Genomic DNA, 16,548 nt, shown 5'->3' with positions numbered 1-16,548 from the left:
GTAATATTTCTCGTAATAAGGAAGAACATTTGAAAAGGAACAAAGCGTTGTTTTTTTTTTTTCGACTGTTGGATTGATAATTACCGTTCCTATAATAGTCTAACCTTCTTGGCAAATATTACGCACAAGAAAGGTATATAATACAAACAAATTGAGACAAGTATTTATATGACTGCGCTCTCTATGACCTGGACTTTCATGGCAACAAATTTACATGGCAGGAGGGTCGTATCGAGAGACAAGTTATTCGAGAATGCCTTGATCGTGGACCGGCTACATCAGGTTGGGTTAATCTGTTTTCCTAGGGCATGTAGCTATAATACCTAAAGACGATACTCAAGTTGACGGCTAGTGTTGGAATTTTTTTTTTTCCAAATTTGAGATTTTTTGGCTCTCGGATCCAGAATGTAAAGAGGTTATCAAGAATGGTTAGGAGGCAGCAATGGAATTAAATGTGACAGAGAAGATAACATGTTTGGGTTGCCTTTCGAGCTGGCTAAGTAATATTGTCTGACATGGCTTCTTATGGTCTGTCCTAAGAGCACACGTTAGAAAAACCGATGAAAAAAGTGGGTAGTGATTCAATGACTACTACTACAGTACTACACATCTTTAGCCTGATTCAAAAAAATTACAATATTAGAAAATAATCTGGAAAAAGAAAAAGGAAACCTACAAGAACTCAAGTTTACATTTTAAAAATCATGTAAATCCCATATATCAAACCACCAAGTCGTTTCCATGTTTGGGTCCTAAGTATACAACAGCCAATTACTTGTGATAAATGCCTTTGGTATCGCTTCAGTATAGACCTGATCACAAAGCTGCCAGCGAAGGTCGAAAATGGTAAACGACCAATGGCAAATGGAGCCACTTCGTAATGCACGGAGAACTCTGGGAAAGCAAGCAGACTTAGCGCATAACAGATTCTTTTATAAACGTTCGGCCACCTGATCTGCAAAATGAGTATACTGAAAACATGAGCCAAACTCCAAACACAACTTAGTTATTTCTCATTTAGTTATAACTTGTAAGGTAATGATCACATGTAAGCCGTCTGATACAATTCTTTGTGCTCAAATGTAATGGTAATAGATGAAGAACTCACGTATATTCAAAATGGATATTCATGAACCGCCTGTTCTCTTTGCTCTGCGTAAGTGCTATAGATCCTTCAATGAGTTGATCTTGCTCGACTTCTATAGGCTCATAGAAGTAGATCAGCGTCTGCAACAATTCACAGGAAAAAAACTGAAACTAAAATTGAAAACTACCAGGGGTAATGCCATGTCACAAATGGTCCAGAAGACTAGAACAGCCGCTAATAATTTCATATGAGAGGAAGGTTACAGTCCTGATTCTTGAGAATGAAACTGGTAGTTTGGTAGGCTATCAAGTACATAGTAAAGATAAGAGTTGTTCTCCAAAACGTCAAAAGTATTAGGAGTTTCCTTCATTTCCACCCTGTAGCCACAGACGTCAATTCTTCTCTCATAAATTAAGCGTAACATTGCTTTCTCTTTCATTTCTTTTTAAATGAGGGGATGAATCACCCTCACAATTAAGGATACAATGACTAAATAGTTTCACAACTACAAGCTTAAAAATTGTAAGCATAATCTTCATATGATGAACTTGCATAAAGTCGGATGACTGAGACTGTCCTTTATACTCTATAAAGAGTTGCCTAAACAAGATGATGTCAAGTGCTAGGCGAGTTTTCAACTTAGAACTTTAAAATGTCAGCTGAATCTTTGAATCCTCACCTCTCCTTTACAAAGGTTATTGTGGGGCGTTCATGTCCAAAAATTTTCCTGAACTCTGTATCCCCACCCAATATTTCAGAAGCATCTCATAGACAGGAAGATGACAATAGATTCACTCAAAAAACAAGATAACAATAAATAGAAAGCAATAACAACCTTAAACGAATCAAATCTATCCTTCCAAGTGGTTACTACTTATTATTAGTATTGGTCATCATCAAAGAATAGGCATAATATACACCTGACATCTTATATTCTGAGAAGATGTTTTATATAGAAACACAAAGATTAGGGATGGCAATGGAGTACACAACCAAATTGAAACCGACACAACCCTAAGAGAAAAGTACGATCCAAACCCAAACCCAAACCCAAACCGTTATTAAAACCTTTGAACCAAATCCTTTGCCAATCCATTTCATGCCCAAAACACACTTAATTCAAAAGTTTTGATTTTCAGCCCCCGCTAGGCTAGCCTTGTGAAAATAGTTTCCCATCAAGTCAAAACAAGTTTTGGATCATAATTTGGATTGGGTTTGGACCTTGGATAAGGATTACATAAAATATATTTCTAGATAGAGATCAGGTTATGGAGTTCTGGTTATACATCGGGTTTAGAATTGGATTGCTACTTACTCTTGTGTTAGCAACACAAAGAGGCTGTTTCAGAATGACCCAAAGATGAAATTACGTCGAGAACTGCATCGAACGACCGCTACTTAAGAGAAAAAAAGTGCAGCCACTTTAGTGAGTCATTTTGATTTATTCCATCATAATTGTACATAATATAAAAAAATTACCACATTTCTATATTTTTGCAACATAATCCAGAACAAAAAAAATTCATATGGCTTTGACTCCATTGAAGTGGAGACTACCCATAAGCATTCCACAACTGTACTTCATAACAAAACAAGTCTCGCCATTTATCTTTATTGTAACATATAATCTAGAACCAAAAAATAGTATTCTTTGATTCCATCAGAACTGGACACTGCCTGTAAGCATTGATAGTTTGATACATGGCGGTAAGCATCATAATCATAATGAAAAAAAGGTGTACCTGTTGCCAATGCGTCGGAGGTCCTTCAGGGGCTGTAGAGAGAATAAGTTTTTCGCTAGGATTTGTGCGTCTCTTTCTTTGTCCACCATTTTCACAGTGGTCCGTATTTATATCATCAGAAGATGTAGCTCCATTGTTCGTAGGTAAAGTAGCAGGTCCCTCAAATTCAACATCAAACCAGAACGCAAAACCATGAAGCGGAGCTGCATTCATTGAAAATACAACAACAGATGTGACTTAAGTCAACTGTTATTAATACTCAAAGAAAGTGCATAGGTTCAGCCAATGAGGAGTTAGTTCAGCTTCTTTTCTTAGAGTCAAAGAAAGTGCATAGGCTTAAACCTCTCGCTCTTCTTCTACACATGGGCGACACATTGTAGCGTCTTTTCTATATGAATGTCAACCCTTTCAACAATTCAACCAATACACACTATTACTTGTAAGGAGAATGGAAATAGAAGTTTAGTAGAGACAAATAACCATAACCATCCAAATGGTCAAAATCAAGCATTTAACCTAGGCATATGTACACTGCTCAGTGCTCATTGTCATTCTTTTTTCTTGCTTATTTTAGCCACACCCTTACATGAACAAGCTAGAAGACACGATCATGGTTTAAAATCTCGGCCGTATCGTATCACCTGAGAATCCGAGATGTATCGGTATCAGAGTCGCCGATACGAGATATCCCAAGATGTATCGGGTAAATCAAAAATAGGACAATATCGGCCGAGACAACCGATTTTTAACATGTCTTGGCCAATTCGAGCCGATATGTCCCACTATGAACCTAAGGTGAACAAGATATAACTTGTACCGGCCAAATTTTGTAATGAAACGCTCTTAAAAACTGTATAGCATTGGTCAAATGAATATTATAAATTAAATTAATCTTTACTTTACGTGAAATAGACAAAGGCGATAAATATCTACAAAATCTTGTAAAATAAATATCACCGCGATAACCACGACTCAGAGCCTGACGTCCGAGACTTAGGGGCGAACCTAGAAATAAAATTTTGGGGTAGCAAATTTTTCAAATATTGTTTTATACTTATGTTAAGGTCGATATATAAGAATTTTGGGTAGCAAAAATCGATAATTTTAATCATTTTTTGAAATTTTGGGGTAGCGAATGCTACCCTTTGCTACTAGCTAGGTTCCCCTCACTACTCCGAGTCGAGGACAATACCGCGACACCGTTACCGCAATCGTGAACGATGCCGCAATTTTAAACCATGGACGCCATAGAGCATGATGATGGGCCTGATGAATTTTCCCTTTTAATGCAGATATATAATTGAAATTTCTGAGACAATAAAATAGTGCTTGCATGATAGTAAACCCCAGCATTGCGTACCTCGCATCATGGAAAACAATTTAAATGTTGATGAGACAGTTTCAAGTTCTGCAGCTTTAACGGTATAACAATCTACATACTTCACCTGAAACAGAAAAGACAAATAAGATTTGAAGTATTGGATATGTGCAAGGGGTAGAGAAATACCCAGTATCTGCCAGAGAAACTGGACACTGTCCAATGACGTAAAACTCAAAGCGATTCTCGTTTTAACAGTATAACAAAAATTTTTTGACGTATTATGTGATCATCATTATCATTTTTTTTCACTTTATTCTCGCTTTTAAAATAATTTCATTTAATATTAATATATTTATCCCAATATTCAATTTTGTTGATATTATATTATTTCTTAATTATCTTTACTACAATTACAAGTAGTTTTCTCCATTTATATAACTTTCTTATCTTCCAACTGTATACTCTTTTTCCCTTTCTTTTTTTTTTTAATTATTTCAACCGTCGTTAACGTTCTCAGTAGTCATGCTAGGCCTAGTATTCATGGTAGCTGACCCCAAATCAGTTTGGGATTAGGGATCAGTTGTTATTCTTGCATATAAGAATTCAAGGACCTTACACAGCTCATCAGAAACGGCATTTTCCTGATTAGAACTTAGAAAGCTTTATTCTTCCAAAGAATATTTAGGAGACTCTAAATGCTTAGGCATAAGTCGGTGAGCATTTTGTAAGACCCATCTTTGTTCCCATTTTTTGGATGAATGAAGAGCTAACTTCTTGCAAAAAAAAAAAAAAAAAAAAAAAAAAAAAAAAAAAAAAAAAATCCAGCCTCACATATATGCAGCTTTTTTCTCTCCGCTGGAGAGAAACAAACACCTTAGTGTCATTTCCCAGCATCAGTCAATAAATATACATATAGGGATATTCTACAATAAGTAACCGTTTGCCATATTTAGGTAGATCTAGATAACTTCACGTTTACTAAAAAGTGGACATTTTGAGAGCTTCAGAAACCATGTGTAAAGTAAAAACTAGTCAATGGCGCATAATTTTAAACAGGAGAAGTATTAATTTTGATGCAATAATATAAAGCAAAGCATGTAAAAAGGATCATCTCATAGCCAATGAAGATTTATAACAACTGTGAAGTGACAGCAGGGGAGGAGAGAGTCAGGAGACTAACCACATGGGGCCACGTCAAGACATTTTCAGCCGATATAATCTCTACACTGGGCTCTTCAAAAGCACATTGTTTGGCTAATGGCACCATAGCGGACACTGCAAGTTAAAAATGATACTAAGTATTTCCAGAGGTAAACAGGGTAAAGCCTTTAAATTATGAATAGAGAGATGCCAAGTTTATAAGGAGAATGATGGAGTTCTTAGTGCATTCCCTGTTCGTCATAGGTTATTGTTCTATTAGACACTAAAACATTACCCCATGGTCTGCATTACATTGAAGGCTTCTGCTTATAGGGAGAACCCCTCTGCGTTTTCAACAGAAGTAGGTTGTGTTTGAATGACACATGATGAAAATTGCGTCGAAAATTGCAATAGAAAATCGAAACTACAGGGGCAACAAGTAGCTTCAGCAGATTTGTGTTGACTAAATCCAAACCCTAGTACTTTCTAAATTAGAAAGCATTCCACATCCTTCCGGAAAAAATTCTGGGACATAAAAATTCTTTTAAATGGTTTATACAACGTAATTACTCTTTCACATACGCGTTTTACTCTTTCACATACATTTTACCATAAATTTTCCAGTCTTTGAGGCACTAAGGTAATGTTGTTGAAGTTTAGCCACAAATCTAGTGTAACATGATGCTATCTATATTCTATACATACTAGCAGTCCAAGTCCAACTTAACATTTCACATAAGCAGAGTTAACATTTGCATAAGTATCAGTGACAGACTAAAATCCTCAGATCAAATCAAGCAGAGTTTTGAATCATCCAGATTTCTGGAATGCAGGAAAACTGGAGAAACAGGCATAATAACCTGAAGCAATGTCTGCATTGACCATAAGCTGGCAAAATTTCATTTCTTGATCAAGATAAGGTACTCACTGTCAATTCCATAAACGTTACGCCAGAAATCGATGCTATGACTATATCTGTCAGGATTCGTAACAGGAGCCAAATATAGCTGCAAAAAATTAAACATTGACAATGGGATGTTATAAACAATTTGCAAGCATAATAGTCCAAATCAAAGAGATACTCATACTCCTACAGATGAAAACAAGGTCAAAGTAGAGGATGATAAGAAGGGAAATCAGAGAGTATACCGTTGCATGTGAAGGAAGAATAAGACCTCCAGGCTTCAGCCAGCGATCTCGAGCAATGATTACACTTCCTAGCATGCTCTATAAAGAGAAATATTCATAGTCAAGAAAATTACGATAGTGCAACTGTTTACTATTTTGTGATAAGGCATCCAATCCTAACACTACTTCAATATATGACAAATTCGACAAGAACATAGTCATCCATTCTCCACGAAGTTCAGAGTCTACAGATAGAGGTTTCCCTTGGTAAATAGCATTTTCTTATGAGACAATCTTTACTCTCTCGATGTTTGCCCCTTTTTTCCGTACTCTAAGAAGTGAGCACTTCGGGAGAACAATGAAGACAACCCCCTAGAGCAACTGGCTGACTGATCAAGGGTCCAGCAGATACCTCTCTTACAATAGTATTGCCTTGGCAAATACGGGCCAAAATGCAATCGTATAAACTGATTGTCATCATTTGGGACTCCGTCAGAAAAAAGCCTAAGTGGGAGCATGTAATGATTGATTTCTACATGTAATATAACCAACAAATCTCGCACAAATTGAATCATCACCTCATAGAAAAGCATGTAGCCCATCCACTCAGAAATTATAACATCAACCTCTTCATCAATGTCCACATCCTGCAACGATGTTCTCAATATAAAGAAATGGTACGAGAAGAAAGAAATAAGATGCTGATCAGTCGAGTTATAATTGTGTTCATAGCATTAGATGCTGACCTAAACCAGAACCATTAAGGTTAACTAGGCTCATAAAAAATCATCTAAATATATGGTGAAATGTGTCAACCTAAAGCCACTACTTTCATGCTGACTTCTGCCATCTCTAAATGCAATAGAACTATTAATGAATTTTTTTATGATATATAACAAGCAAACTCAACAAAGATGATAGGTAAGCTTTGTAATGTCACCGAGCAGTTGACTCATGTCAGCACCCTACCTCGACTCTTCCATGCAAAACTTTGACAATGTCTGTCAGGTTATTGGCTTTGATAACTTCGTTTGCCTGCAGCAAAAGTTTCACTCATCACATGACCAGAAAATACATGTATTATTATGAAGAGCAAAGAAACTTCTACAAGTATCCACTTGGAAAACACTAGATTTTGCCAGAATGGAGTACATAACTAAGAGGAAAATAGCATGAATTAGAAGAAAGGGAAAAACTCCATGCAAACACAAAAGTATTAGCTCTGTCAAACACCACAGCCTTGCAAAATCACTGCCTCTTAAGAGAGACTTTAGAATCCCATAATAGATCATCACCAAACTCAAAAGGAACAGTAGTCGGTCTAGTGAGAGACCCCAATAAAAATTTACAACGGATGTTCCTAAAGAACTTTCATCCCATATACAGCCAGTGCCAAAGACTAAATATTTTTTCGTTTTGAAATCAACGACTTAACTATTTTTTTGTTATGGATTATGATCAAATAGATCAAAATGACATTGAACTTGTTACACTTCGTTCTATTGTGAAAGGATAGTCTTTTTCGATGAAATTGTCAACTCAACTTTCATTATAGGTCATCCACTCATCTAAAAACCTCTCTTTGCTAAAGAACAAGGCTGTGTACATTCTACCATATCCCTCCATTGTGGAGCCCTTGAGGCACTAGAGGAATACTATTGATAATGATTTTGCATACGAACATTGCCATCACAACTCAAATCATTGTTAACTGCTAATAACTATGAGCCCTGTAACTCCTTGGTGTCGATACTATTATGAGTGAATCCCAACTCGAAATTGACTTGAATCACTATTCTTCATGTTACCTGGGCAAGCTGAGAAACAACAAGCAGTAATCAAGCAAGTGACCATCCTATCTCGTGCCATGTGCCATCCTCAAGAACCAATTTTTACCCTGACCTTGGGACTACATATTGAATATTATTTTTGATAAGATAATAATACTCCCTACAACCCAAACAATTCGACCCACTTGCTTTTTAGAGGTCACACTTGGAAAACCTTCGACCGTAATTATGTTAAAAAAAATATCAAATTTTGAAAGATGAAAGTAATTATTTAGATTTGTTATGACAAAGCCTTTTACAAAATTATAATTTTTGTAACAAAATGTAATGTATACATAGAGAAAAAGATGGTCAAAGTGGTGCCTTGAAGACCACCCAAAAGCAAGTGGGTAGCCATGTGACACCCATGTACAAAAGATAGCATAGAGGTCACGCCCATCTAAAAGAGGACGCCATGGGGGTGACGCCCATTTACAAAAACACACCCTAAAAGTGACGCCCATATACAAAAAGATACCATAAATGTGACTCCCATATACAAAATGAGAGATGGATAATTATGCCTCAAACTATCGTGGGTAATCTTAAGACATTTTTTTTTTGGTGAAGCATATGGCGCCAAATATATAATAGCTTCAAAAAATGAAACTTGAACTCTTGATATGAAGTGGCGATATCATCAAAATACGATGGTTCCGCGTGATCCAAGCGCACCACCAAATAGGCAAAGGAACCATCTTCCAAACTTCAGCAACCCAACTATTTTGATGATATCGGTACTACGGTAGGTCGGTAGTAGCTAAAAGTTCAACACCCCTATAATTTTTGAAATAAGGATCACTAGAAGAACGAAAGAGAACACAAACCGTACACAAGTGATTATAAAAGCTGATGTTCAATCAATGCATCCTAAAAGGAGAGCCAAAGACAAATTTGAAATTTGAAGTATTTACTTACTCTGTTCGAATAGGATAGATAGTATTGCACTTGGGGTTGGGAAGGAGTCAAACATTTTAATTAAGTGGTGAGTCCAAGATGGAGGAAATGGAGGCAAAATGAAGGTAAGACTTTGGTCTTTACGGATTATATTAGCCACACAAATTTGGGCTTTTTTATCCAAAATGCTATGACAATTCTCTACAGCTAGAAAAAATCAATAATGATCTTTAACTCTTCCTTAGATGAGTGCATCGGACTAAAGCGGGGGGCATGAGGGCCTAGAGGCATCTCGCTCGCCCTATGAACTCAAAAGGATATAATCACTATAACTTTCAAAAGCGAAGGAAACGTAAAACAGTGTGATACATCTCTTGTACATACATGCGCCATATCAAAATCAGAAACTACGAGGAAATACAAAAGACCAAACCATAATCATGATCAATGAATAGCTGAATGGAGATAGACAAGGAACAAGTAATCAAGAATGGTATAAGCCTGGAAGACAACGCAGTGTAAAAAAGGCACCTGAACAGCAATGCCACTGGCGTCAACGGCATAAACCTGGACAAAATTGATATGACAAGAATACTCATGTAAGAAAAACTGGAACTAAATATGACAAAATTGATATGACAAGAATACTCATGTAAGAAAGACTGAAACTAAATTCATTTTGACCTCACATATTTATGGGAGCATATGTAGATAGAAAGCAACTTCTTTTTTCATATTATGCACAATGTGATTAAGTCATGTAAGGTTTCGTACTTTCGTTAAAAAAAAAGTAAAATTTAAAGAAGGAACTTGACGACTAGCCAAACTAACTAACTCTCTCTCTCTCTCTCTCTCTCTCTCTCTCTCTCTCTCTCTCTCTCTCTCTCTCTCTCTCTCTCTCTCTCTCTCTCTCTCTCTCTCTCTCTCTCTCTCTCTCTCTCTCTCTCTCTCTCTCTCTCTCTCTCTCTCTCTCTCTCTCTCTCTCTCTCTCTCTCTCTCTCTCTCTCTCTCTCTCTCTCTCTCTCTCTCTCTCTCTCTCTCTCTCTCTCTCTCTCTCTCTCTCTCTCTCTCTCTCTCTCTCTCTATGCATCCATTTTGGCCTTATGAGTTTCAAGGGTGAGGCCGTGAGGGAGGTGATTTCATTGGTTGGTCACCAATGGTTTTGGGGTAGGGTGGAGTGGAGTGGGAGCCTGGTGATCTAGTGTTGGATGGAGGGTGTGGTGGTTGTTTGAATATGTCAGGATGGAGATAGGAGAAAGTGACTCATAAGGGTAGTTAAGGGGAAGGTAAATTCAGAAATAGGAAGGAAGCAAACAAACTGAACCCTGCTTGTTGTTGGTCTACTAAATAGTTGATCCATAAGCAAACGTAAAAAAAAAAAAAAAAAAAAAAAAAAAAAAAAAAAGGAGACTACAATATTGCAATCTCATAGGAAAAACAACATAGCCCTTACAAGACCCCTAACTCCATCTCAACGGGTTTGATTATATATATCACACACAGTAGACCTTTCAATTCTTAAAAATATAGCATCTTCTCTTTGTTGCACAAGTTTCTAGGAATGCAAGTGACATATAGCGCAAGCCTGAATTCTCATTTAAGATGGCACTATCCGTCTTAAGCTTAAGACGGGTCAAGTATCATACCACTTGTGTATATAATACAAATATATTGCTTTTCCCTATGCACTCTTATTATACACAAGTGGTATGTACTTGAACTTTCTTAAGCTTGGATAATGTCATCTTAAAGCAGACGTACTGTAGCAAAAGTTAAAAAAAGGCAAGGGCATAATTGGATAAATAAGGTGGGTCATACTCAAACATGAGTGCTTTAGATTCCAACAAACAAGGGTATAATCGTTAATTTTAGTGTGATAGTTCTGCCAAAATATGAAATGTTGCAGATCCAAAAATTGAAGGGAGTATAACATTAGGAGACACAAAAAACTGAAAGGGTACATGTCATGCACAAAATATGCCCATGGGTCACGCCCATTTGCAAAATGAGATAGATATATAATTTTTCTCTAGCTATCACAAATAATTTCATCAATAACAACAACAAAAAAAAAAAGCCAACGACAGTCATATTGCAGGACTTGATTTCAAATACATTAGTTTTAAAATGCTAAATTTCAGAATACTGACACACGGAAGCAAGACCATAAAGATATGATTTTGAACACAGTTTCAGTATCCCTGCTCCAACATTAACCATGAAAGATTAAATATTAAAACATATCCCATCCCATGAGTCCCATTGTCCATCACTAGAGTTGACATAACCATGCTTCTTCAAGCTAGTTTCACAATGTATACTAGGTCGCAATCAAAGTCTTAGCGACTATGTTTGTTACTCAGGCTCAGTGAATATGTAAAACAACCTCATGTCTTTAGTGTGTCATAAGACTCATAACCATGCCCGACTGTCAAACGTGGGATATGGCCATATGGGGTATGAGAGCTAATATAAAGATACAGAGTAGCATGGGTTTAACACTCAGTCACATGAAAGTTTCCTGACCTACCAGCAAAGAAGTTTTACAAGATTACAAAACGAGTACTTAAAGAGTCTTGACATGAACAAAAAAATATTACCCTTTTAGCACCAGCTTGTGCGCAAAATATAGAAAGAATGCCAGTCCCACAGCCAACATCCACAACGACCTGTAGAGATTGTCGAACAAGAAGTAAGCATGCAGAATTCGTCCTTCCTATCGTATCTTGTTGCACACAATAACTTCCATCTAGCACAATGTCATGATACCAGAAGTTACAGTATCAATTCTGCATCATGGTAGAGTAGTGTCTAGCTATAAGATACAACTGTTAGCGGTTGTGATTAACTACCAAGGTTTATTTAAAAAAAATACGAGTGAAATTGGCAATGATAAAGGCGATATTAAGAGCAAGATGTCTCCCATCTGTAGTACTCCCTCCGTCCCGATCAATTGTTATCCTTTGATTTTGGCACAAAGACCAAGGAAATAGGAGGGGGTCAATTACTAAATGACATGTGGACCAAACTAACTGTGAATGATCAAATTGTTCATCAAGTTCATTCTTAAAATAGAAAGGACAACAATTGACTAAGACACCCTAAAATAGAATAGGACAACAAATGACCGGGAGTCCGGGACAGAGGGAGTACTAATTATATTTAGCGTCTCGCCTCAGAGATGACTTAATTATCACGAGTATCCGACATAAGGAATTAGTAGAAACCTAGATATAGGAGGGGCTTACTTTGCCTGCAATCAAGTGTTGATACTTGAATATTGCATTCCGATAAGTGTCGGTCCTGACATGATCCTGCAAGAAGATCCATAATGTAAATACGGTAACACGGTAACACGGTAACAATTTGGTTTTGGGGGAATATGTAGCAGGAGTAACAGTCAATGTTCTTGACTACAAGAATGAATAACAGAAAACCTAACACAAAGAGGTATTTTAATCAAATGTAAACAAATGAACGAGAGACGAATGCAGTAGAATAAAAGATTGAATAGAAGTGTAAATAAAGAGAAAGAAGGGAAGAAAAGACCTTAATCATCTCTTCGTGAATGCCCAAATGAGCGTAAGAGTGAAAGTAGGCGACGTCGAAATCAGTACAAGGAGGAGCTGCGTCGTCGGAGACAACATCTTCACCTGATAATCGACGAGCTTTACGCTGCTTATCCCGGTGACTCAGACTCATTCCCGACGGAATTTGGTGGTGGCCGTTGGTGTCGCCGCCGTTGATTGTCGGCAACATTTCTGAGTCTTTCTCTTTCACTGGGGTTCGTTCACTTGTCGCTTTTGTTACAGTAACAGGACGCCAACCGTTTTCAGACTTAAGAAAAGGATTCAATTTTGCCCCACCCAAACCCAATTATCCATATTACTCTTGGACCCAATTCAACTAATCGGTTTAAGCAGGCTCCGAATTAGGGATAACATGGATCCCGAATTCTGCCTAGATCCTAAGATTCAGATTAATTAGGTCGATTTCGGATCGTAATATTTTAGATTTAGTGGATATGAATATAGATTAAATTCATATACGTGCGCAGATTCAGATAGTTTCTTAGTTTATGATGAAATTTTTTTGCTTTGTAATTGGTTTGAGTCAATTAGATTCACATATAATACCCTGATCGTATGGCTGACAAATTATTATAAAAATTTAAATGAGTAAATAATTAAATTATTTGTGACACATAATATAATTTGCGTACTGACACATCATAAATGAGTAAATAATTTTATTGTTGGAGCGCTTATTTAGTATTGAGATTATATTCTTGATTTTTTATTGTTGGAGCGTTTATTTAATATTGAGATTATATTCTTTATTTTTTTATGCTATAACTAACATTACAAATATTTTACATGATGAGTATGAATTATGAAACATTATGGACGGGTTTTACCTAATCATGGACATTTTTCCAAAAAAATTTCATTCATTACCCTTTTCATAAAAAATGAAAACTAAAAATTATATCTTTTTTTCTTTTCTCCTTTCAAACTTAATAATCAAATTGATCTCAAATTCTTCGGTGAAGAATCTTAATCCCCTCATCAAATAAGTCAATATTCGATGTTGTTGAACAAATTACATGAATTATTATTTCTATTGAATCAATTAAGTTATTTTTCAATTAGGGTTTTCCCTCAATTCTGGATTTTTTCAATCATAGGTAGTTGAGGGATAGGTCGTGGTGGAGAGATGATAGTTGCAGAGGACATATGCGGTCATGGTTGACGGTGGTGGGTTGTGGGCTGGTGGTGGCAGGATTGTGGGCTGGTTGCGGCAGGGGGTGGTTAGGGACGGGATGGAGGGAGTATGTCGAAATTGAATATATGTGTGTTGAAATGAGAAAGGTAATTTGCCATTTACATTCATGAAAGAGTAAAACTTGTCCATGAATGAACACCGTTAATGTTCTTTATGGATGACGATGAATATTAAGTCAATGTTTACTAACAACCCGTATTATGATACCATAACACGAGGTAAGAAATAAACTGTAATTAGCTATGTGTATTCACACGGGCAACTATGTTATGAGGATATTTAAGAGTCTTAGTATATGAGGATAACTCGAAAGGTGTTCTTGATGAAGCCATCAAGTATAGAACAACCATATTCTTTATGGAGTTGTCTATTGTGCAATAGTCGTTCGACGTACGAAGGACCCAAGATATGTTTGTCAGGGGTAGCCGGCAGCAATTGCTGGTGTTTTGAGAATAACGAGTGGTTGGCCATGCATAGACAGAAACTCCATCGATCTCGTTACTTTCTACAAATATCACCTACACAGAGAGTCATTAAAATGATTATTCATCTAAAAACCTCCACTAAAATAACTTTCACCAATTTTCGTAATAAGGGCATTAAAGTCTTTTGTTAAACCGTTTTACAATGTGATATTGTAAAACCGTTTTAAAAACTTACTCCTTTTCGTATTATCGTGTTTACAATTACAATGTTCACGTTTATATATACATATAAATTCAGTAGCGGATCCGAAATGTTTTCTTTGTTGGTTCCCATGAAAAAATAATACTACTCCTGTATGAAAATATAAATTCACTTTATTTTTACCTAAAAATTGAATTAAAATACACCAACAATTCCTATTTACGGTGTCCCGAAATTCCGAAAAGAGGACTCCGACTCCGCCACTATATATAATACGTATAACACAACGTAACCCTACCCACATATATATCCGGCCCATAAATGTAAAAGTGTAAAACGGAAGTAATACTTTTAACCGTTGACAATCAGAATCAAGGCCCTGTTCTTTTGGACTGAAACTTATCTGATCTGAACTGAACTGAACTTATAGGATCTAAACTGAACTTATTGGATCGAATCGAATCGAACTTATAGGATCGAATCGAATCGAACTTATAGGATCTCGAATCGAACTTATAGGATCCGAATCGAATCGAATCGAACTTATAGGATATGAAGTGAACTTAAATTAAGTGAGGTATAGGATCCGAATCGAACTTATAGGATCTCGAATCGAATCGAACTTATAGGATCGAATCGAACTTATAAGATCTCGAATCGAGCCCGACCTTATAGGATTTGAATCGAATCGAATCGAACTTATAGAATCGAATCGAACTTATAGGATCTCGAATCGAATCGAATCGAACTTATAGGATCTGAAGTAAACTTATATTAAGTGACTTTAAGTCCAAAAGAACAAGGCCTTAGAAGCTTTTGCTCATCTGCTTTCTTTGATTTTTCTAAGCCAATCAATATTATATATTAATTCCAGAAATCAAGGGATTTCAATGTAATTAAATAAATCTATACAAATTAATTATACTATATAGTTTTGTTCCGGGTGTAATTCCGGAGCAGGATTTGTTACCACGTAAGCTTGTAGAATGATGTCTTTGCTTGACTCTTCCTTTCGGCCTCTCCTGAAACAATGAACAAACTGAGGGCTCGGCTTGGTACCGAGCGTACTCACTCCGACGCTCAAGTCAGTAAACTTAAAGAGATTAAGTTGTGTGTTACTTGGCAAAGTATATTGTAGAGAGATAAGGGAGTTTATACCAGATTTATAGTGTGTATTAGGGTGAATTGTGGATTATTCGATCGTTTTCTCAATGAGGATTGATGAGTATTTATAGACTTTCACCTTTTGTCACGTAGTGGCCAAGTGGCCAAGTGGCAGAGTAGGTGGAAAGACTGTTCTACCCTCGGCCGAGGGACCCATGGCAGGCCGGCTGGCCTGGTTGACTCCATGCCGAGGGGATTTGGATGTGAGTACGCGGATATGCCTCCCGGCTGGCTAGTTGCCCAGCCGAGACCCAAGTGTGACAGGCCGACAGGCTGCGTAGGTTATGCTGTCTAAAGCGTTGACTTCCTGTCTTTTGGCTTTAACCTTGCTCAATATGTTGACTCGGTCAGCGGATGCAGAATATGCCCCATCAATTTGCCCCCAACGTAGTCTATGCCGTGGTATGGACCTTCGATGAGTGTTGAGCGTATTCTGCGCAAGTTGAATTTCTTCCCCGGCTTCTTCTTCCTCGGCTTGGTTCTGTTCAGGCCGTACCATATCCCCCCTCCACATGGATGTGTAATGGACATCCTATGTGGAAAAGAAAGTGGCGCTGGCCGAGACCAAGGTTGAGAGTGCCGTTTGTACTTTTGATTGCCCCCGGCCGGTGCTGTCTTTGCTTTGTTGATTAGCTGGCCGTTAGCAAGTAATACCAAGGAGCGTGTTGAAGAAGATTTGTAACTGTATGTCGATTGACATTCCATGGCTGCATGCTTGACGCGTGGCTTGGTATTGATTGGTCGACGTTTCATGGGCTTTGCCCTGATTGGTCCATTTCATGGGCTTTGCTCTATTAATAGAGCAGTGTGCCCCTTAATTTTCCGCAC

At 37.2% G+C, this 16,548-nt stretch overlaps 1 protein-coding gene across 1 annotated transcript; it reads right to left on the bottom strand.

The window, feature by feature from the left end:
- Nucleotides 1–561: 561 nt before the first annotated feature.
- LOC141597905 (putative protein arginine N-methyltransferase 6) lies at nt 562–12,992 on the bottom strand. The gene is made up of 13 exons (XM_074418052.1): nt 12,694–12,992; nt 12,393–12,458; nt 11,745–11,813; nt 9,676–9,711; nt 7,388–7,453; nt 6,997–7,065; nt 6,440–6,517; nt 6,219–6,297; nt 5,331–5,425; nt 4,190–4,274; nt 2,830–3,032; nt 1,109–1,227; nt 562–955 (listed from the first exon to the last, which is right to left on the bottom strand). Exons 1-13 carry the CDS (start codon nt 12,901–12,903, stop codon nt 913–915), a joined length of 1,218 nt encoding a protein of 405 aa, XP_074274153.1. The 5' UTR covers nt 12,904–12,992; the 3' UTR covers nt 562–912.
- Nucleotides 12,993–16,548: the final 3,556 nt, after the last annotated feature.

Source organism: Silene latifolia, chromosome 1 (genome assembly GCF_048544455.1).
Source record: "Silene latifolia isolate original U9 population chromosome 1, ASM4854445v1, whole genome shotgun sequence".
Classification (NCBI taxonomy): domain Eukaryota; kingdom Viridiplantae; phylum Streptophyta; class Magnoliopsida; order Caryophyllales; family Caryophyllaceae; genus Silene; species Silene latifolia.
Note: the sequence above shows the minus strand (reverse complement) of the source record. Positions and strands in the feature narration are given on the sequence as shown.

What these genes read in the sequence shown, in the direction of transcription:
- LOC141597905 (XM_074418052.1), bottom strand. Translation starts at nt 12,903, where the DNA reads ATGTTGCCGACAATCAACGGCGGCGACACCAACGGCCACCACCAAATT. An exon ending in TTCTTCCTTCACATGCAACG is followed by an intron (nt 6,298 to 6,439) that starts GTATACTCTCTG and finishes AATTTTTTGCAG; the next exon opens with CTATATTTGGCTCCTGTTAC. An exon ending in TAACGTTTATGGAATTGACA is followed by an intron (nt 5,426 to 6,218) that starts GTGAGTACCTTA and finishes TTTAACTTGCAG; the next exon opens with TGTCCGCTATGGTGCCATTA.